This window comes from Lygodium microphyllum, chromosome 2 (assembly GCF_053477565.2).
Source record: "Lygodium microphyllum isolate KBCC chromosome 2, Lygodium_microphyllum_v1.1.10, whole genome shotgun sequence".
Classification (NCBI taxonomy): Eukaryota; Viridiplantae; Streptophyta; class Polypodiopsida; order Schizaeales; family Lygodiaceae; genus Lygodium; species Lygodium microphyllum.
The window spans coordinates 162,500,763-162,522,391 of NC_141136.1; the positions used below are offsets into that span (position 1 = coordinate 162,500,763).

Sequence of the window (21,629 nt, forward strand, 5' to 3'; positions counted from 1 at the left end):
AAATAAGACATGTGGACTTGGATGCATCCTTCACAGTCTGGATATACTTATCGCTCTCTTCAGCATCTAGATACTTGGGCTAGACTTGATAGGATTTACATTTGTCAAAGCGATTCTTTTCTTCCTGCATTGAATAATATATGGGTGGAGCGATAGCATGTCTTGTTAGATCACTATCCCTTGGTTTTGAAAATGACTCATAGACCGGTTCATGCCTTTAAGGCTTTGCTTGCTTGTTTGCCTTTGCTTTTCAATCAATCTTTTTTGTTGCTAAAGCAGTTTTGGAGTGTATCCAACAATTGATTGCTACTTTTAGCTGGAGGGGTCTATATGGGGGTATGGAAGCATGGGCTATTTTTAGGGATAATGCACGTGCATCGTCCCGACAGTATGGTATTCAGCATGCTTCTTCTTTTCGAACTGAATTGCAACATTCACAAATTTTGTTGGCTCACTCGTTGTCTCTGTATTAGTCAGGGGGTGCTATTGATGACTTGGTAACATGCATTGGATGGTTGAAATGTAGAGTTCAATGTCTTCAAGAGGAGGAATATGCTAATTAAAAATTGCTGGCCCGAGCGGAAGCTTTGTATGATAATAATTGTCAATCTCATCAGTTCTTTGCTCGTTTATGCTAGAAATATGCTCGGGAAAATATTGTGCATTTGTTGGATGAGCAAGGTGATATGGTTACTGAACTTGTCTCCATCGTTCAAATGTGCATTGACTATTATAAATCTTTGTTGGGTCCACAAGAGATTCTTTCTCATGTTGTTCTCTCTACTCGTCGATACATTTGTGACTTGGTTAGTAATCAAGTTAAGCTTGAATGGGTTGGTTTGATGGAGGCTGATATCGCGGAGGTTAAAGTGGAGAGGATTTGCTATCCCATTTACCAGGGAGAAAAAGCCTTGGCTGGGATGGGCTTCTTAATGAGCTGTTTTCAGCCCATGTTGAGCAGCTTAAGGTCCCATGAACTCACATGTGTTAGCAAGTCTGAAATTTTTGTTTGATGCATTGAGATTGGAAGATTGCAGTGATTTGGTTGTTGGCCAAGGTTCCTTCACTGACTTCCTTGAAACAATGGAGACCCATTTCTATTATGGGTTCTTTGTTTATAATCTTTTCTAAAATCATTGCCAATAGATTGCAAAAAGTATTCCTACACTTTGTTCATCCATGTCAATATGGTTTCATTAAGGGATGGAATATCATGCATAACATTTTGAACGCTCACTTGGGGATTGATTATGCCAAAGCCTCTGGCCAGCAGATCATGTCAGTTGGTCTTTCTTGTGGCAGGTGATGTCCACCATGGGCTTTGGTCCTCGCATGACTTCTCTTGTTGATACCATTAGTCAAGGTGCTGTGGCACATATTGTACTTAATGGGGGGATCACAAATGAAATTGCCTTGTCTTGTTCTCTACTTCAAGGCTGCCCTCTTAGTCCTTTACTATTTGCCTTAGTCACTTAGCCAATGCTCTCTTTGTTGGATAAGTTGGCTGATCAAGGCGAGATTGTTGGTTTGTCTCTTCCCAATGGTGCCCAACTTTTGGGTCAATCTTTGGCTGATGATTCTTTTATGTCTCTCAAGGCTGATCAGATTAATGTGAGTTGGTCAGTGGTTATGTGGAATCTCTTTGCTTTAGCTTTGGGGCTTTATTGATGCTCAAAAATCTACACTAATTTCTTGTATGGAGATTGATTTGCATGCTTTGGGTTGGCAAGGAGCTGTGATTTCTAAAGGTGATATTACCCAATACTTGGGTTATCCTATTGGTGCGGATGTAGCTCCTTGCGCCTTGCTTGATTGGATATCATCTCATATACATGATCAATTTATGCACTAGAAATCTCAAGATTGGCCTCTTCATGCGAGACTTAAAAAGTTTCTTAATGCATCATGATTACTATGGTCTTGTTTTTTCAGCCCTTACTTCCTTGGACTAAGAAGTCTCTTTTGGAACTAGTTCAGCCTATCCGCTTCATGTTGTGGGAAAAAAAAGGGAATCATTTGGGCTAGGTGTAGATTTCTTGGCAGCATGTGACTACTCCTAAAAAGATGGGGGGAGCAACTGTATTGGATGTTAATTTTCATATGGTTTCTTTGAGATTTGCACTATTACAAGCTTTGTGTGTGCAGAGTCATCCTTGGACAAATATTGCAAAATCTTTCATTGAAAAGGCTGGTATCTTGCCTGGTTGCATGGCTATTCAAGTTTCTTGGTGGCATGTGTTGAATTCCACGAGGCCTATTAAGGTCTCCTTGTCTTTTCTCCTTTCTTATTTCATTGCATCTTGGGAAGAGATTTTGTATTTCGCAGTTTGCCCGCCTCTTGATATTCGTAAGGAGGAGAACTCTTTGCAAGGAGAAGTGCTAGCTATTTCTAGATTGTTGGACTGGCCTGATAAAGACTTGCAGTGAGAAATGTTTAATTAGATGACTCGCTTAGGGTTGCAAACAGTCCGTGATGGTGTCATTACTGGGCAGCCTCGTCTTTATTCTTTCAGGGGCATTCGTTAGTACTTTCGGGTGCCTCATGGCTATCATAACATTTGGTCGCCCTTACAAGAGCAGCTTCTAAGGTACTCTCCATTGCCTGCTTTACAACCCTCATCTCCTTGGCGGAATTTGATGTTTGTGCTTCTTGATGATTTTGAGAATAGGTCAGCTAATCAGATCTATCATCAGATGGTTGAGATCAAGAGATGGGTCACTGGAAAGGCCAATAAATTATGGCATATTCAGGACAGCAAAAAGAAGTGGCAGGAAAGATTTCTCCAATTTTGGAGGTCTAAGGTTCCTTGCCAATAATTTGATATGTTTTTCCACTGCTTCTGTGCTAATAGTATCAACCATTTGGATTGACGGTAGTTACCACTCTTGCTGATGATAAGTTAGTCCTACATAGAGATTTGCATTTATTGGTGTCCCATATAAGCCGTTTGACAAAACGCTTGGGCAAGGTGCATTGATTGTCATGGCTGAATAGATTTGGTATTTGGAGTATATCAATTGTACCTTCCACTTGAATTGTCTTGGCTCTTGGTGAATAGAGTTTGTAGTGTGAATGTCTAGAGCACTTTAGGGTTTGGGTGGCTAGGTTCTAAAAAAGAAACCTAGGGCTCCTCCATAAGGCATTGGATGTTTGGAATCTTTTGATACATGCTTCTAGTTTTCATATCAATGGTGTTAAATCCTCCCTCATTAGTTGTATTGAATTGGATTGGCAATGCTCACAATGGCAAGGTATGGTGATTCCCCACGGTAATGCTGCAAGGTATCTAGGTTATCCTTTGGGTGTTCATGTTCAGCAAAAGCAATTGCTGCAATGGATTTCTCACAAATTGGAACCCAAGTTTATTACCAGAAATCGTAGGCCTCACCTCTCCATGTGCGCCTTAAAGTGGCATAGTCCATCATGCTACCCACAATCACTTATTTTTTGCCGCTTTCGCCTTGGGTTGTCTCTACCTTGAAGGATCTTACTAAACACATTCATTTTATGCCATGGAAAAAGGACACTTTGCACACTAGTATCTCTTGGAGCCATGTTTGCACCCCTGAAGGTATGGGTGGTGGGGCTATTTTGAATGCACAATCTCACATGTTTGCTCTATAGTGGTCTCCATGTGCGCCTTAAAGTGGCATAGTCCATCATGCTACCCACAATCACTTATTTTTTGCCGCTTTTGCCTTGGGTTGTCTCTATCTTGAAGGATCTTACTAAACACATTCATTTTATGCCATGGAAAAAGGACACTTTGCACACTAGTATCTCTTGGAGCCATGTTCGCACCCCTGAAGGTATGGGTGGTGGGGCTATTTTGAATGCACAATCTCACATGTTTGCTCTATAGTGGTCTCTCTTTAATGCTGTGTGCATTGAGGCACCCCTCGGTCTTTATTGCTTGTTTTTTCCTAGAAGATTGGGGTGTGTTGCATGGTAATATGGGCATTCAAGGCATCTAGTGGCATGTTCTCAATGCTGATGCCCCATTCTCATCATATTCCTCTTTTTTGGTGACTCACTTGGTATGCATATTCAAATTGGTTCTTCAAAAAGTGCAGTGGCATCCTGCGGAGGAATCGCTTGGTGACGAATTCTTTTCAAATGGAATTGTTGGTTGTGTCAAAGCTACTCGTGTGGGATGGAAACAAGAGGACCGTAATCGTATGGCATGCCTAGGCTTATCTTCTATTCTTGATGCCGCTCGAGTGAGTTGTAGTGGGTTGATGTGTTTGCGCATTGCTGGAAGGCTTTTTTGGATCCTTGGAGGATATTAGGGTTTGTAGGACCAGCTTTCGATGGTATTGTAGCCTAGGGAGCCCTTCCTTGCCCTTGATTTTGATCGCCCATGGTAGGATTGGGATCTTGTGCGAGCTCGATCTTGAAAAGGCTTAGGCTAACCAAATGTAAATCTTAGGTTTAGTGGAAAATGACTATCATGGAGGGTTGCCTCAACAAGACTCCGTATAAATGTAGAGTCTTCCTTTGGCACGTGATGGTTGGTGTGGAATCCTCTTGCTACTGATTTCTTTCTTTCATGCCATGCCCTTTGGCCTAGAAAATCTAGACGCTTTTGTCTGATATTTCAAGAGTTGTGGTTGGCACGTCGCTGTGCCCTTTTGATTGGGTCTTTGCTAGGCTCAAATATCCCACTTTGGCACAACCACATACAAAGATTTTCTTTCCTTGTCTCCCATTTTGGGGCTGTTGGCACAATTTGGTCACTCAGAATGCTTTACTTTTTGATGCAGCTTCTGGTGTTTAGAGACATCATGCTAAAGGGTCTCCTACATTGGCAGTTGGATCTTATTCAACACATTGATCTTTTTTTCAGGGGGGAGTTGTTTCCTTGGCATACGGCAATTTTTGTTGCTTCTTTGCCGTGACTTTTGTACTCTTTTGGTCATGTGATTTTTTTACTGTTTTAGTAAATTGATATAATATAATTATTCATTACGAAGAAAAAAAGAAAGAGAGAGAGTGTGTTGGGGGTTGCATGTGGGAAAAAATTATCATTTTGATCATTAATGTCTGCTTTTGAACCCATGGCAATGCTGTACTGGGTGCCATTGGATGAGTATGGATGGGATCGGATAAGCCATATGGGACAGGCTAGATCAGATGAGCTGCCCCTTCTATTGAATGTGGACAACCTTGGTCTTTGGGATTGAGATAATGGAGCTCTTTGATAAACAATCACCTCTACATAAGCTTGAAAGAATTTTAGATGTTTGTATTGATGAACAAGAAATATGTTTACCATGAGTGCTTGGTAAAGTGGGAAGATTGTTTAGAAGAGAGCTCAGCATGGGAGTGTGAACCACCATTCAAAAAAGGTTTCATACTTAGCAATTAGACGTTGTCAGTTCTATTTTTGAGGACGAAAATATTTCTGCAACTGTCTAGTAATCAAAGTGCCTATTAATCAATGTGGCATTTACAGGGAAACACCTTGAGGAGTCCAGACCATGCATGTATCATAGAATATACATGCATAGTGATCAAGGGAGGACAACTAATAGCACACATGAATGACACTTGTGACTGAGGGCTCAGGCCATTTAATGTATGGTTCTTAGCCAATTAATTCATATAAATAGGAGCTGGAGCTAAGGAAGTAGGTGATGTGGTAGGTATGCACACACTTAGGATTAACATTGTTAATTGCCAAAAGAGTTGCATTAATGCTGGGAGGTAAATTGAGCACCTCACACTCTAATTTTCTCTCTTATTCACTTTGTTCAATGTTTGAAACCCAAATTTCTGATCACAGCAAGCTTCCACCTTTCATCTATCATCTTAACTGGGAAACACATTTAATTTATGCTTGAAGTAAGGATAGACACCGATATTTTTCAAAACAAATATTTGGGATGGTTTTTTGTTTGAAGTATGTGCCATTTTGAAGATGATGTTTTTTGTCCATGTTGTGCATATGTCTATGCATGTTTTAGATTAAATAATCAAACGCTGTCATAAATATGGAAAATTCAGTTGTAGAACAATAAGATTGGTTGGTCTGTTAGACATGTGCAGAAGAAGTATGAAGCTTTATGGTCAACTGTTTTAGTTTCCTCAAGACTCTTGGAAATTGTTGATGTAGGTTATCATGATGAGGATGCAGACATTTTCAAGGGTGTTGCAGGCATTGGATCTGCAGTGCTCTTCAATGGTTCGCAGGCACTCTCTTCAAAAGATTTGAAATCTATTAAAAGGTGTTAGCCTTCTTATGCATAATTTTGTGATACGAATTAATCAAGTTGACATCCAACTCAGTTGTTTTTTGATTTTTTTCCTGGAATTCTTCTCAATAGAAAATATACTAAGGTGAATCCCATTTAGAATGCCTGAATGAACATTCATAGCTATTTATGTTTAGTAAATCAGGTATGATGACTGCCACACAGTGGTTATTACCTTGCATATTTACAAGTCCTGGGATTGTTTGTGCTTAAGGAGAGGAGATGGGGTTAGCATTGGCTTTGCAAGACATTTGATGGTTATCTTGGGGCCTTTCGTGGCTTTTCTCAGCTTTACCCCAAGTAAATGCTTAGCAACCTGTATAGAGTATCTGAATGGCTGAACACATGTTAATAACTCCTTATTATGACCATTAGGGCAATGACTGCCCTTGGTTATTTTCTTGCACATTCTAAAGCAAAGTTTTTATATGATCAATGTGAGGATGCTTCTTTTCTAGATTTCTTGAATTTTAAAAGCAGTCTTTATATGACCCAAAAGTTTGCCAAAAGTTTATTTGCACTCAACAAGCACTAAAAGCAGCCTGAGAGAGCTGTATGTGAGCAAAGCTTTGATTTTGCAAGTTTTACTTGTCAACAACTAAAGACTTTGGAATTTGAAAGAAGAGGTGTGATACCAAGTGCAGGTTCAAGTTGGTTGGGAACATTTATGGTTTAAGGAGAGGGGAGGGGGTTTGGCATTTGTTCTGCTAGACAAATGAGCTTCTTTTGGTTATTTTGGGCTTTAGATCCAACTCTTGTCTCTAAATTTATGGAAAATCATTACAAGGGCTAGTGTTTTCTTCAAAATGAAATATTTTGACAATGTACTTTGTGACATTCCTTGCAAAATGTTGGAGTCTTTTTTTTCCCAAGAAAATGAAATTCTATTAATAATACATTTGAGAAATCCCCTGAGGTAAAAATACAAGGTACAAGGACTTCATAAAGAGTGTCTGAGTACATCATAGATATGACGGTTGTTTGAACAACCAGCCTCCTTGGCAATAGTGCCAAACCATCCCAGGGGCCATATGAAGAAAAGTACCCGAGTTCTAGATCCATATGAAGGCCTCTCTTCTCTATCCCCTAGTTATCCATATCAGACGGGCAGATGGACTTGTCCAATCCGTCCTATCTAGTATGAGATGTCCTATCACGTCTGATGGTGTCCAATCCAAATAGTCTGATTCTTTTAACGTTCCTGTTTGTGACCTTTTGGGGATACTTTTGGGATAGTTGTAGGTGTTGTTTAGGGTTTTCCTCCCACAACTCTATGTGCCTCCATTTCCCCCCCGCGCCCCCCCAACCCACCCACCCCAAAAGCCCGGCAATAGATTCTCTCCATCTTTTTCCCTCTCTAATTTCAAATTCAAATTTCAAGCTCAACTTTCAAGCTCTGTACTCTCAAACTCCCTCCTAAAGCTCTCTACCCCCTATTCCCCTTATTCCCATCAAGTTCTTCTTCACCCTATCTCCAACCTACCTCCATTCTCAAGCTCCCTATCCTCATGCTCTCCATATGCAAAATCCTGGTATAAAGACAAAATGTTTGAAGTATATTATTTTAAGTCCCAATATTAAGTATAGGCCTTTATATCATATGTACAATTTTTTTTCATTGGACATTGCTCCAAAATTTAAAAGTTTGATCAGTATTATATTAGTATCAAACAAAACTAATCGGATGCCATTGCATGTGACAACCATGCTTTATCCAAATCCTCAAGAGTCTCTATTGTGGATACATCGTGAAGGTCTATAGCCTAACTACCCTTGGTGGTCCAGATGTACTAAATGATAATAGTGGAAATTAGCTCCTATCTATGACCTATTGAAACTAGCCTTCCTTCTTCAAAAGGGTGGCAATGACTTGATTAATACTTAATTACAGCAAGAAGAAAATTCACAGCCCCAAAAGTATGCAGCAGCAGTCCAACACCTCTTCCAATAGCTTCAAAATGCAAAAATGAGATTTCCTTCTCCCTTTAGCTGCAATTGAGCTTTCCCTAACTTGCATGGGCAAGTTTTGCCAAGTGGAATTCTTGAATCTAGCATTGTCCAGCCCATTAAATTAAGGCTTAGAATATGATTTTGTGCTTAGAAAAACAATCTAATTGGCGGTAGGCCTGATTTTGCCCCAAGTATCTTGGAGTAGTTATTAGCCTTATGTGAACTAAAAGATGGGCCATCTCCTATGACCAGCCAAGGCAAGAATATCATGGAATTCAATACTTGGGCACTAATGAGCAAAACCATTAGCAGCAAGGTGAGCCTTGTGCTTGTCCAAAGTGCCATCACTATGGCACTTGGACTTGAAGGCCCATTTGACACGAATCACCTTCTTATGAGAGGGATGAGGCACAAGGTACCAAGTGCCATTCCGCTCAATAGCCTCCAACTTAGCCTACATCGCTTTTTGCCAATGATTAGACTGTAAAGCCTTCTTCACGGAGGTAGGCTCTCTATCTTGCATAACACGGGACATCAAACACTAGTTAGAGAAAACAAGCTCCATAGAATGTGCTTGGTGCCTCCGTGACCTCCGTGGTCCATCCTGCGGTTGCCATTTCTTAGGGACCCCCTCGATCCGTGAATCTCGGAGCGTGTAACGGGTCCTATGAGGAGGAGGTCGGATATCACCTTGGTGCTCTCCACCTCTTGAAGTTTCTGGAAGGTCCACCGACAATAGAGGAGCAATTGGTGAATCTGATGGTTGGCGAAGAAGAGTCTTCAAGAGACATAGGCTCGGGAGGAATAGTTGATGGGACCCTGATCGAGATGTCCAAGAATAGGGTGGTCTAGACCCCCTTCTGTAAAGAAATACTCTGACATAGAAACACAAATAACAATCGTATGACAAAGCACAGATTGATAAAAGAACACAGTTAGGGTTAGGGTAACTCAGAGACAATGAACACAAAAAAAACCTCAAGTAATATAACTGTTGAATATACAATGCTCATGTAGTAAACACACTATGCAGTGAATGAATAGTGAACCTCGAACTCCTGTATCTTAAGGATCAGGGCAGGGTAACGAGCTGGAGAGTGTGTCGTACTCCGAACGGATCTTGAATTGCAGCAAGGCAGCCTCCGGATGTTGAACACCAGCAAATGCAGTAGTGAGAAGCTCGATCTGATGCAGATGGCAGTGAGGAGAGAGAATATATAGTAAATGCAGACTGATGAGAGAGAAAACAGCCAAATGCATGCTGCAGATGCTGGGCAATAGCAGAGGAGAGAGAAAATCTATCAAATGCAGGCAGGACAGTTGGACGACACCTTGCAGGAGCTGGTGGTAGCTGGAGGAGAGAGAAAATTGTCTGTACGACAGTTGCAGTAGCAAATGCAGGGACTGTGATGACATGCTTGACTGCACGACAATAGGTCTGTGCAGGAACAACAGTTGCGTGGTTGGGATCAGCTCCAAACTGCATGAAGAGAGCTGGAAAACAGGCGCCAACTGATGATGACAACAATGGACAGCTTCGGTTGAGATGTCCTCTGCTTACGGGGTGTGGGCAGCAAGCTGAAACACTTGAAGTCTACAAAAACGAGATTGAGGATTGAATGGAGGGCAGCATACTTAGTTATAGAAAGTTTGGGCCCTCCCAAGTGGGTTTGTGCTTATGGGACACAGAAATTCTCCAGGATGGAGTTTCTTTTAAATAAACTAGGTTTCTTCATGAATTAAGCAAGTTTTGGGGTTGTTTAAGTAAAGCTAATGCATTTTTAGCTCAACACCCCCTCTTAGGCCCAACAATGGTACTATGAGAAATATCTTTTACCCCAAGGCATCCCACCCCAAAGTGGCCAGAGCATCGGGGACAAAGGGTGCGTGCGGCTACCGAGTGGCCTACTAAGACTACAGAGGCGATGGTTATCTTACCATGTGAGTCCAAGTGATCACCCTAGAGAGAATAGGGCATCAAACAAAGGGTGCACGTCGGTTGCCTAGTGGCCTACCAAGCCCTATAAAGATGGATGGAATCAACTGCGGTGGCAGTATGAGTCTGACCTTCAACTGCCCCTTGCCATCGCTCTACCTCCCCTGTTGGGGGTTGCTCGATTGAGGGGCAGGGGTCTTATACTTAGATTTGGGTGCTGTGCCTCTGGCCTTTGATCGACACTTGTCGTCAAAATGACCAGCCTTTTGATAATGTTGACAATACCTATTCTTTTTAGGTACATTCTGCCACCTTTGTTTGAGTTGCGAATGGGAGTTTCTTGTGATTCCATGGATTGATTTTGTTTTGGATTTTGAGTGGAGGTTTGATTTTGTTTGCCCTTTCCTTGTTGCCGCTTTTGAGAATGAGCAACAAGAGCCCCCTCTGAGGAAGCGTTCATATGAAATTGATGAAACAACTATGCACAACGCAAGAGTTGACACTCAAGTTCATAGAAAGTAGGCATGGTACGCTTTGAAACTATACCTTCCACAAAATTGAAGTATTTCTTGGGGAGTTTGTTCAGAAACAATGTGACTTGATCGTCAGAGGACTTGGGAGTCCCCGTAGTAGAGAATTCGGCAAGAAGTCACTGATACTCAGCCAACTTGACTTTTAAGTAATCCGGTTAGTGATTTTAAAGAGTTGGAGCTCATGGTTAAGATTTTCACGACGAGTCTTATCCCGAGCCGCATAGCAGTCAATCAATTGTGCCCATCGTTTTGACGCTAAGTCAAAATGCTGAAGTTGAGGATAAATTTCAAGCAATAAGCCCTGCATCAAATCGACAATAGCGGAGGCATTTCTAGCCTTCCATGAGCGAACTATTTGGTATGGAACAAGTGTGGGATCGGGTTGGGGTTTCAACACTTGCACAAGTTTGGGAGTCGAGGACATGTCTCATCAAGCTCAACCAAGTGGTAAAGTTTGACATATTAAAACCAGTCTTATCATTGAAAGCATTCTTCGCAGAAGATAAGTTGGAACCATGAGGTATTGGAAAAGTGGGATAAGGAGGTGGAGAGTAAGAAGGTGGTAGTAGGTGTGTCTAATAGGAAGAATGAGGGGGAAAAATTGGGTAGGGAGGAATAGGCTGGGAGTGTTGAGTGAGTGTCGATTGATGTGGAGGCACTGGAACATAAAGGTTCATAAGGTGTTGATGGAGGAAGAGGCACTGGGACACAAAAACCCTATCGGCTAGGGCACAACAGAATGACCAGGAGGTCCATTAGGTAATGCTTTAGAGGCAAGCTTGTCAGAGTGCAGCGGTGCGGAAGCATAGGACTGAGAGAGAGAGAACGCAGAGAGAGAAGAGAGAGAAAGAGACAGTGGACGATGAAGATCTGCTGTATAAAGAATGCTGAATACAAAGATATGCAGATATATACACGGGCGCAGTGCGTTGGACTGCGTGTCTCCACCTCGACGATGCAACCTGCTGTTCACCTCGAAGTTCGCTGCAGTCTGCACTGTTTTAGATATTATCCTAAAAAGATATAGAGATTTCTAGAATTGGAAGTCATTAACAAAAAGAAAGGCAAGTGATGTTTTAGTTAGTTTTGGGGATTTAATACAAAAAAAAAAGGGTTTTGCAAAATCGTGCGCGCCGTGATTGCAATTTGCAGACAGTAGACATCACTTCAAAGATGGAGAGAAAGAAGGAGTGATCTGAAAGGTTTTGAATCAAGTGTTTTGGGGTTTCACCCCCCTTTTGGAGTCAATGGAACCATCAGATTTATGATCTGAGTATCAGATCACTGATTTTTCCAAGATTCCCTCCACAAAGAGCTCTTTTTCTTAGCCACAAGCCCTCTTTGAATAGGCAAGAGAAGACTATTACTACAGTGCTTTCCATTTGGCATCTACAATTTGCTTGCTTGAAACATTTCCATTTCTTTGCAAATGACATCTATAAGGTCAGCCCTCTACAAATGAGCAATTGACTCGTGGGAAGGAAACTGCTATTGGTGTAGCTCTATTTCCATTTTCTCTTTCTTTAACTCCTTTTCTTTCCCTTCCCCTACCTCTGCTTGTATCTCTATATTCTTTACCTCTATCTCAATGTGTAAGCCTCTTCATGAAGCGTTCACATTACACACAACTCACCTTGAGTCTTAGCCTTTAGGTTATTTTTGTATCTATTACTTTTTGTACTTGTCACTTGGCACTTGTGGCTTGCCATACCATGATTCACGAATCATGATCCGTCGTAGCAACTAGCTCCTTTTTTGATCTATTGTATATGTTGTCAATTTTATAGATGAAATTGGATCTTGGAAATTACCTGTGACTAGAATCTTGGATTTTACATTTTGTCTCAACCTCTCGTCATTTTTATGACTCATTGTTGAAAATTGAAGCAAAGACATTTGTGGTTTGTACATTGTATTAGTATTGAATGGATAATGCCTTGTGACACTATCTCATGGATAGCCACTCTCGTGTTATAAAACATGTAATATTTACTAGACTAACCCTTAATTTTCTATGTATTTTTTAGTGATCATACGAAACACTAGATTTTATCTAACATACTTTTGTGTATGTGTATTGCCGTACTAAGTCCATGGACTAGATGGATTAGACAGATTGTACCCAACTATCTAGGGTCAGAGAATAGGGGCTGTCACAAAATCCCAAAGGTCAAGTGTCGAGGATGGACTTGACTATGCACGACCGTAAAGGGTAGTTCGTTCCCTCTGGTCTTTTAACTGTTTGATCATCACTTTGACGGTCCTTGCTGACCTGATCTACACAATTCCCCAATTTGCACTGGTTTGCCATAGATATCCTAAGAGAAACCTGCAAAAAAACACAAGAAAAGACTGGTGCCCTGGTGGAAAGTGACTGGAAAGTGGACGTTATTTGCCTGTTCAGGGCCTGTTGGTCTGTTGTGCAGCAGTGGAAAACGTGGAGTATCTGAGGTGGGAGGGGCCAAATGATACTAGGAATGAGAGGTGAGGTGCAAATGCAGGATCCACATGGCCTCAGGCTGTAAATGCAACCAGCCATAGTCTGTAAACAGCATAGAAGGCCTGAGAAATACACTTCTGGCAGGAAACACAGCTGCCAGCAGTATAGGTGATAATGTTAGCAGAGATTAGATGCTGCCCAGCACTAAAATGACTATAGCAGTCACCCAGTGTAAAAAGCAGTAGAGGAAGGGTGCATGGCTGAAAATGCAGGCTGAGGTTGTCTCTCCCTGCAAAATGTAGCCAGAAGGAGGTTGAAAATAAGCCACCCCAGTCACTGCTGGGGCAAATGCAGGGTCAACAGGTGATGGAGATGATGTCCAGCTGGTGCAGATGAGGATGGCAGCTCCTCTTCATCAACTCAGTCTCCCACCAAGGTGAGTGATAGCATGTGAGATTGCATAGTGGAAAGGAAAGTGAAGACATAGTGAATAGGGGAGATGGAATGAAATTTAGGAGTAAGAAGGATCAAACTGACAAGAAGTTTGAATGATACAAGCCCCAACATGCAACACTCAACATCAGTGTGGGTGCCAGATGTAAGCAAGTGGATGAGAGAAGAATGATGAAGGCTAGTTGAATGATGACTTAGTGAGAGAATGGAGTGAGGTGGGACAGGCTACCTATCAATAGGCAACCCGAGGCCACAGTTGGTATATAACCGGCTAGAGCTGAAATGTGGGTGCCTAGATCAGCCTATCTAATTGACCAAAATGGTTATTGTACCAAAAATGAAATGCATTGCTACCACCTCAGTATGTAAAACACATAAAATGATAGATATATACGATGACAGAGCTCCTACTATCCTCACCTGACTTAGACTAAGGCTTATAGGTAGGAGATGACTATACATGACATATATTTGCTAATAGAGGCTCGGACCTTGCAAGAAAAGTAGTCCCCCGAAGCCTCACATATTCCTTGAAAGGACCCTTATGAGTCTCTTAGGTGGACATAGCTTTGTGGTCTATGACTTTCTTAGTTGTCTCCTAGTTTACACCTTGTTGAACCTCCTCTTCGCTACCTCTACTGCCTTAGGCTAGGGGGAAGGTCTCAGAGTATGCATCTAAGTCATCCATCTTTGGCTCGTTCTTGTGTAATGCAAGCAACTTTAGGGCCTTTGTAATGGCCTTGGAGGTATTTTGGAGTCGACATGGAGACCACACAAGGATTTTACCTTGGTCCACCATGGGACTACCATGAGATAACTTGAACGTAATGTAGGGGATTGATATTTACTCCATAGTAGCAGTTGACATCTCTACTTTTGAGTATCAGACACAAGCTTCTCTAGTGAAGCTCAATGGGACTTTCATTAGCAAGGATAGTGGTAGTCACCAATGAGGTTCTTCTTATGATCATGTGATACATCACTTTCTGTTGGGCATTCTAGGTCATGCATAGGCTACATGAAGTGTCTCACTAGGAACTTTTTGGTCAGGAGGAGATGGAAACCTAGCTAGAGGAAGGCGGCTTGGGATATCATTATACAAGTGGGATCTAGAGAAAGCTTGGGGATCATAGACCTAGATAGCAAGAGTAGTGTCTCATTTCAAGATATTAGGACTAGAGAGTTAGGCATAGAATGTTGCTTCAATGGGAGACTCGTTTGTATTTCAGGAGTTGTAGGAGATTTAGAAGCAAGACTACAGGGTCTTAGGGATGTGAGAGCTATGATTGAGATTGTGAGATAGGGAGTACCTATTGGCTGAAGGATGTATATAGAGATTTCTTAGCCTTAGGTTGGCTTTTTCTCTAGAGAGGACATTCTCCTTGCGGTTATTGTGACTAGTAGTGATAAGATATTCACCTTTATGATGGAGGAGAATGGCCGCCTCTAGTGAGAGGACTTGGAATAGACAAAGTTCATCGTATGTTCTAGATAGAGTCAAAGAGTACCGCCATACTGCGAGAGGAAGAGGCACACTGCGGGTGGAATACAGGACAGTGGGAGTGGAGGGATCCATTCCTCCATAGGCCATGTGATGTGGCCTTCTATGATTACACTACCACGTTGGGGAGGAACCATCTTCCATTGGCATAGAGAAGGCATCTCATATCATTTCCGATTAGACATTTGGAGCAAGCTAGTTGACAACTTTAGGCCTAGGAAGAATATCCCTCTTGTTATGGCTATTAGCTCATAGGAGCTTAGCAATTGATACTTGGCTTGGATATGCGGCGATCTTGTGGCAAGTGCGAGATGTGGTGAGCCAAAGGAGACACAAAGACATTGCCTATGGGATTGTCCTAGAGTCCAGGAGGTATGGAGGAGAGCCCTCAATATTATCCTAATATGATCCTTCATGGAAAAGTGGAGATTGTCGTTGTTGTTGGGTATCTCACACGCCTTACTTACGCCTACGCTCATATGGGAGTGTGCGGGTGATCACTAGGACACTGGGGCACTTTTTACTCTCGGTAGGAGAGGTTTTTTCCCCCAGATTATGTGTACTATTTTGTATGTGCTTGTGGTGCACACTTACGGGCACTTACTGTGTTCGGGTGTGATGATAACTCTAAGGTATAAGGGTTATCATTTGTACTTTCAGCTAACACTCTATTCAGTACTATTGCATTGGGTGTCGTGCTCAACTCTGTCTCTCACTCTCACACTGTCTACTGCACTTCAGCTGCACCTCGATCCTCTCCCATGTGACATTTGGTATCAGAGCACAGCTCTGAACTCAGCTTCTGCAGCACACGCCAGTCCTGCTCCAGCGTCAGACGTCACGACAGCACAGGTACAACCTGTCGTCAGTTCTGTCAGCAGTCAGGCGCTGTTCCACAGAGCTGCCTCAGCACAGTACAGCTCGTGGTCAGCCTCCACCAGTACTCTGCCCGTCAGCAGTCATCCACGTCAACAGTAGTCCACGTCAGCAGTCGTCCGACAGCAGCTCGCGAGCAGCACCACTAGTACGCCAGGGCCCGTTTCCTGCAAACATCCGTCAGCAGCTCGCGAGTATCGCGACCAGTTTCGTGCAGGCGGAGTCAACGCCTGCTCGCGACGTGCTTCACGCTGCCTGCCCTGTCTACGCGCAGCCCGCCTGCCCATCACGACTCGTCAGCCAATCAGACGACCTGCTCCCGCCTGCCCGCCAGTCTACGTCACGTCAGCAGCTCGCGACGTGCTGCACGCCCAGGTAAAATTTTCAAAATTATTGTCATTCCAGCCCAGAATAAAATTCTGGAAGCGGCGGTTCACACGCGGTTGGCACAGATCTACTGGAAAAGTAAATTTCATGCAAATTTCTGGACTGAATGGTCAGAAATTTTGGGGCTTTTGTGTATTTGGAGGACAGATGCATTTAAACTTCTGATACAGTCACAGAACGACTGTTTTTGACAGAGATTTTGGCAAAATTTTGGGGCTTTTGATGTTTTAGTGCTGCTGAGCACTAATTGCCCCTTGGGAAGCGTGCATCAGTGACAGTTTTTTGAAAGAGTACCCTTTGCACATTAATTGCAGACTTGTGTTTGCTGCAATTTCTGGAAATTTGCAGATTTCCAGCCCGTACTGCATTGACATTGCTCTATTGCCTTTTGGGAAATAATGGCAAATCAGGGAGGAGATGTATTCACCTATGTGTCCAAGGAAGACCGATTGGATGGGAACAATTATTCCCTTTGGTCTTTCATGATGAAGAATGTATTAGTGGCAAAAAATTTGTGGGATTATGTCAGTGGAGAGGAAGCACGACCGGGAGTTGTGGCTCCCGCTACTCCTCCTCCAGGAGGACGTGCAAGAGGGCAACCTCAGCCCCCTCCACCTCAGCCCGCTCAGCCACTTCCCCCAAGAACTGCAGCTCAGAAAACTTGGGATACACGGGATGCACAGGCTATGTCGCTGATTGCATTGGCAGTTCAGCGTTCTATCATTCCTCATATTCGTTCAGCAGCTTCTTCACAAGAAGCTTGGTTGATATTGGAGCAGATGTTTGCAGGAAAGAATGAGATTCGCATCTCTTTCTTGAAGAAAGAGCTAGAGACTCTAAAGATGAATGAGGGTGATTCTATGCAGGATCATCTCAACAAAATTCAGGACTTGCGGGAGCAACTCATGAATGTGGATGAGTACTACTCAGATGCGCAGCTGATTTCTACGACATTGAATTCACTGCCTCCCTCTTACTTGGCTTTTCATACTGCCTTGAACCTCACTATGAGGATTTCGAAAGAGCCCATCACTTTCATTCAGCTTGTCAGTTTGCTTCTAGAGGAGGAGCAAACTAGACGGAACAGTGGTGTGGATGGTATAGCCTCTGAGCAGGCTTTTATGTCAAGGCAGAAGGGTAAAAACAGCCAAGGGAAAAATGCTTCGCAGAGTTTTGGTAGTAGTAACACTTCACAGACAAGTCAGAAACAGGGGGGCACGCAAGCCAAGAAAGGAAAATGCCATTACTGCAAGAAGCCTGGCCACTACATCACTGAGTGCAGGAAGCGCATCGCCAAAGAGAAGAAGAAGGAGTCAGGGATGTCTGTTTCTGCAGCTCCTTCCACTGCTAGTGAGTCCGCGTCCTTTGTTGCAGACAGGGACTATTGTTTTTACACTTGCAGTTATGATGTCTCTTGGGCTGATAGAGCATTTAGCTCTACAGAAGATGCTGACACTTGGTTCTTTGACAGTGGTGCTTCACGGCATATCACATCTCGTAGAGATTTGTTTGCTTCTCTTGGTGCACCTCCCGTTGGGAAGTCTGTTCAGTGTGCTAATAATGCATCATACCCTGTTCGTGGTATTGGGGAGATTCAGCTTACAGCCATTGATGGCTCTATTCTCCGCCTACAGGATGCTTTGTATGTGCCTGGCATTAAGAAGAATCTGCTTTCCATTTCTTCTATGGCACGTTGTGGTTTGCAGGTCACCTTTGATGATGACCGTTGCATGGTCCGTGACAAGGAACACATGACATTGGTCTTGACAGGTTCTCTGTGTCATGGGTTATATGAGTTGGATGCTCTTTCGATAGATCAGTCTGCATATTTGACATCCACTCTTACTCCTGCTATGTTAGAGGCAGAGTTATGGCATGCTCGTTTGGGGCATGTAAACTATGGCAGCTTGATGCTATTACAGCGTACTCAGATGTTGGATGGATTACCTCTCTTGGAGAGACCTCCTGAGCATTTATGCGAGGGTTGCATTTTGGGGAAAATGCATCGTTTCTCTTTTCCCCGTGATGTTGCTTTTAGAGCAACAGTCAGATTACAGCTTGTGCATTCGGATGTTTGTGGGCCCATGCAGACACAGTCATTGGGTGGTTGTTACTATTTTGTAACATTTATTGATGACTTTACACGTTTTTGCTGGGTCTACTGCTTGAAAAATAAGTCAGAAGTGTATGATGCATTTTTGGCTTTCAGTGCACTTGTGGAAACTCAGTCTGGTTACAAGATTAAGACTCTCCGTTCGGACCGAGGGGGGGAATACATGTCCTCTATGCTGAATTCTTATTTGCAGCAGAAGGGCATTATCCATCAGTACACTACTGCATATACTCCACAGCAGAATGGGGTAGCAGAGAGGAAAAATCGGTCACTCATGGAGATGGCCAGATGTATGCTGAAGGCAAAGAGTTTGCCTCATAGTTTTTGGATGGAAGCCGTCATGTGCGCTTGCCACATTTTGAACAGATGCCCTACCAAGGCCTTGAAAACCGTCACACCTTTTGAGGCTTGGCACAGCCGCAAACCTTCTGTTGGCCACTTCCGTACTTTTGGGTGTCTTGCATATGCCCATATTCCACAGGTACTTCGAAAGAAGTTGGACAACAAGGCTGTAAAATGCATCTTTATGGGATATAGCAGCGAAAGCAAAGGCTACAGACTCTATGATCCCGTGACCAAGAAGGTTTTTGTCAGCAGGGATGTTGTATTTGATGAAAAATCAGAATTATCCTTGGCTGGTTTTGATACATATCAGGCTGCCCGTGATGTCTTTGAAGGGCTGCTGCCCATCACATTTGGTGATTCAGCTGGTACTTCAGCAAATGAACCTAATGTTCAGCCAGCTGCTCCTATGGAACATGCAGTAAATCAGCACATTGCTGAAACTGAAATTCAGTAGGAACTTGTACACAGTCACGAAGCAAGACAGGTGCCTAGATGGTACACGCAGACTATGAGAGATAGTCATTTGGAAACACCCTTGGCTGGTCGTACTCGAAGGCAAACTCGACTCCATGATTCAGCACATTCCATGGAGTTTGTTATGGCAGCATGTACTCATGATAATGAGGAGCCTGAATGTTTTGAGGATGCACGACATAGTGTGCATTGGATGGCAGCCATGCAAGCTGAATTGGATTCTATTCATAAGAATCATACTTGGGATTTGGTGTCTTTGCCAGTTGGCAAGCGTGCCATTGGTACGAAATGGGTCTACAAATTGAAAAGGAATGCAGATGGATCCATAGATAAGTACAAGGCACGGCTGGTAGCTAAAGGCTACGCACAAAAAAAGGGCATTGACTATGAGGAGACCTTTGCTCCTACCTCCCGTATGATGACCATTCGGTCTATGATTGCCTTGGCTGCACATTTTGGTTGGAAAGTGCATCAGCTGGATATAAAGACTGCATTCTTACATGGGGAACTTCAGGAAGAAGTGTATGTACAGCAGCCCATTGGTTTTGCAGTTGAAGGCTCAGAAAATTTAGTATGCAAGCTGAAAAAAGCTCTATATGGTTTGAAACAAGCTCCACGAGCTTGGTACGCAAAGATAGATGCCTTCTTGCTTAGTCAGGGGTTTGTAAACAGCCCATCTGAGTCTACCCTTTATGTACATAAAGAGGGGGGATCCATGCTGATTTTGTGTCTATATGTAGACGACCTTTTGCTCACTGGAACACGTGCTGATCAGATTTCAGCATTCAAAAATAATTTACAGCAAACTTTTGACATGTCTGACTTGGGTATTTTGCACTATTACTTGGGCATCCAGTTTGTACATGATGCTAGAGGCATTGGATTATGTCAGTCAAGGTACATTGGGCAACTTCTTGAGAAGTTTGGCTTACAGGATTGCAAGCCAGTTTGTACACCCATGGAACCTGGGCTCAAACTGTCATTACATGATGACAGTGATTTGTTTGATATCCATACTTATGCTCCAGCAGTGGGATGTCTCATCTATCTATGCCACACTCGGCCAGACATACAGTTTGCCGTTTCAGTTTTGAGCAGGTACATGCATCAGCCTCGTTTGTCGCATTGGCAAGCTGTGAAGCGTGTGTTTCGTTACTTGTAGGGTACTAGAGCTCTTGGATTGCTTTATGCCAAGGGGGGACCACTGCAGTTACATGCTTACAGTGACTCTGATTGGGCTGGTGATTTTGATACTCGTCACTCCACTAGTGGCAATTGTTTCTTTCTTGGCTCGTCATGCATTTCTTGGCTTAGCAAGAAACAATCCACTGTTGCCACGTCGTCATGTGAAGCTGAGTACAAGGCAGCCTTCACTACTGCAGTTGAGTGCGTATGGCTTAGACGCTTACTTGCTGATTTGGATGTATCTGTTACGGAGCCTACTCCTTTATATACTGACAGTCAGAGTGCCATTGCAGTGGCACAGAACCCTGTGTTTCATGCTCGCACGAAACACATAGAGATTCACTACCACTTTGTCAGAGAGAGGCTACATGCAGGTGATATCAGCCTTGTCTACTGTCCTACCACCAGCAATGTGGCAGACATCTTCACCAAAGCTCTTCCACGAGACAAATTTGAAGCATTTCGCGATGCTTTGAATTTGACGCCCTTTGGTGGCGGATGATCCTTGTACACTTGATCACTCTTCACTCCAGGGGGGTTTGTTGGGTATCTCATACGCCTTACGCCTACGCTCATATGGGAGTGTGCGGGTGATCACTAGGACACTGGGGCACTTTTTACTCTCGGTAGGAGAGGTTTTTTCCCCCAGGTTATGTGTACTATTTTGTATGTGCTTGTGGTGCAGACTTACGGGCACTTACTGTGTTCGGGTGTGAACAGCCCCTTATAACTCTAAGGTATAAGGGTTATCATTTGTACTTTCAGCTAATACTCTATTCAGTACTATTGCATTGGGTGTCGTGCTCAACTCTGTCTCTCACTCTCACACTGTCTACTGCACTTCAGCTGCACCTCGATCCTCTCCCATCTGACAGTTGTTACTTGGGGGTTGTAGCTTGTGTCACGAACAAAGGCTCACCATAAGAGGAGCCTCTTTTTTTAAATAATTGGACATTATTTGAGTAGGATCCCCACTCCAAATTACTTTCATACATAGTTTTCTTAGGACACTGTCATAGATGGGAGCTGATTGCTAATCTTATTGCAGGTGCAATCATGCTATAGACCTTTAGGATATATCCACAATAGAATCTCTTTTTAGAATTTGAACAAAGATTATCCGCAATCTCTACGGAAGATGAAGAGGATATAGGGTGGCTTTGAGTGGATGAGGAGGAGAA

General features: G+C 43.1%; 1 protein-coding gene across 7 annotated transcripts in view; it reads left to right on the plus strand.

Moving 5' to 3' along the window:
- PHYLLO (2-oxoglutarate decarboxylase/hydro-lyase/magnesium ion-binding protein) overlaps positions 1-21,629 on the plus strand; it is a 309,033-nt gene that overhangs the window by 97,966 nt on the left and 189,438 nt on the right. For all 7 annotated transcript variants that reach the window (XM_087700941.1, XM_087700921.1, XM_087700906.1 and 4 more), the window contains one exon: positions 6,117-6,228. In XM_087700941.1, coding sequence (XP_087557067.1) covers positions 6,117-6,228 — 112 coding nt within the window. Of the gene's footprint in view, positions 1-6,116; positions 6,229-21,629 lie in introns of those variants that run through there.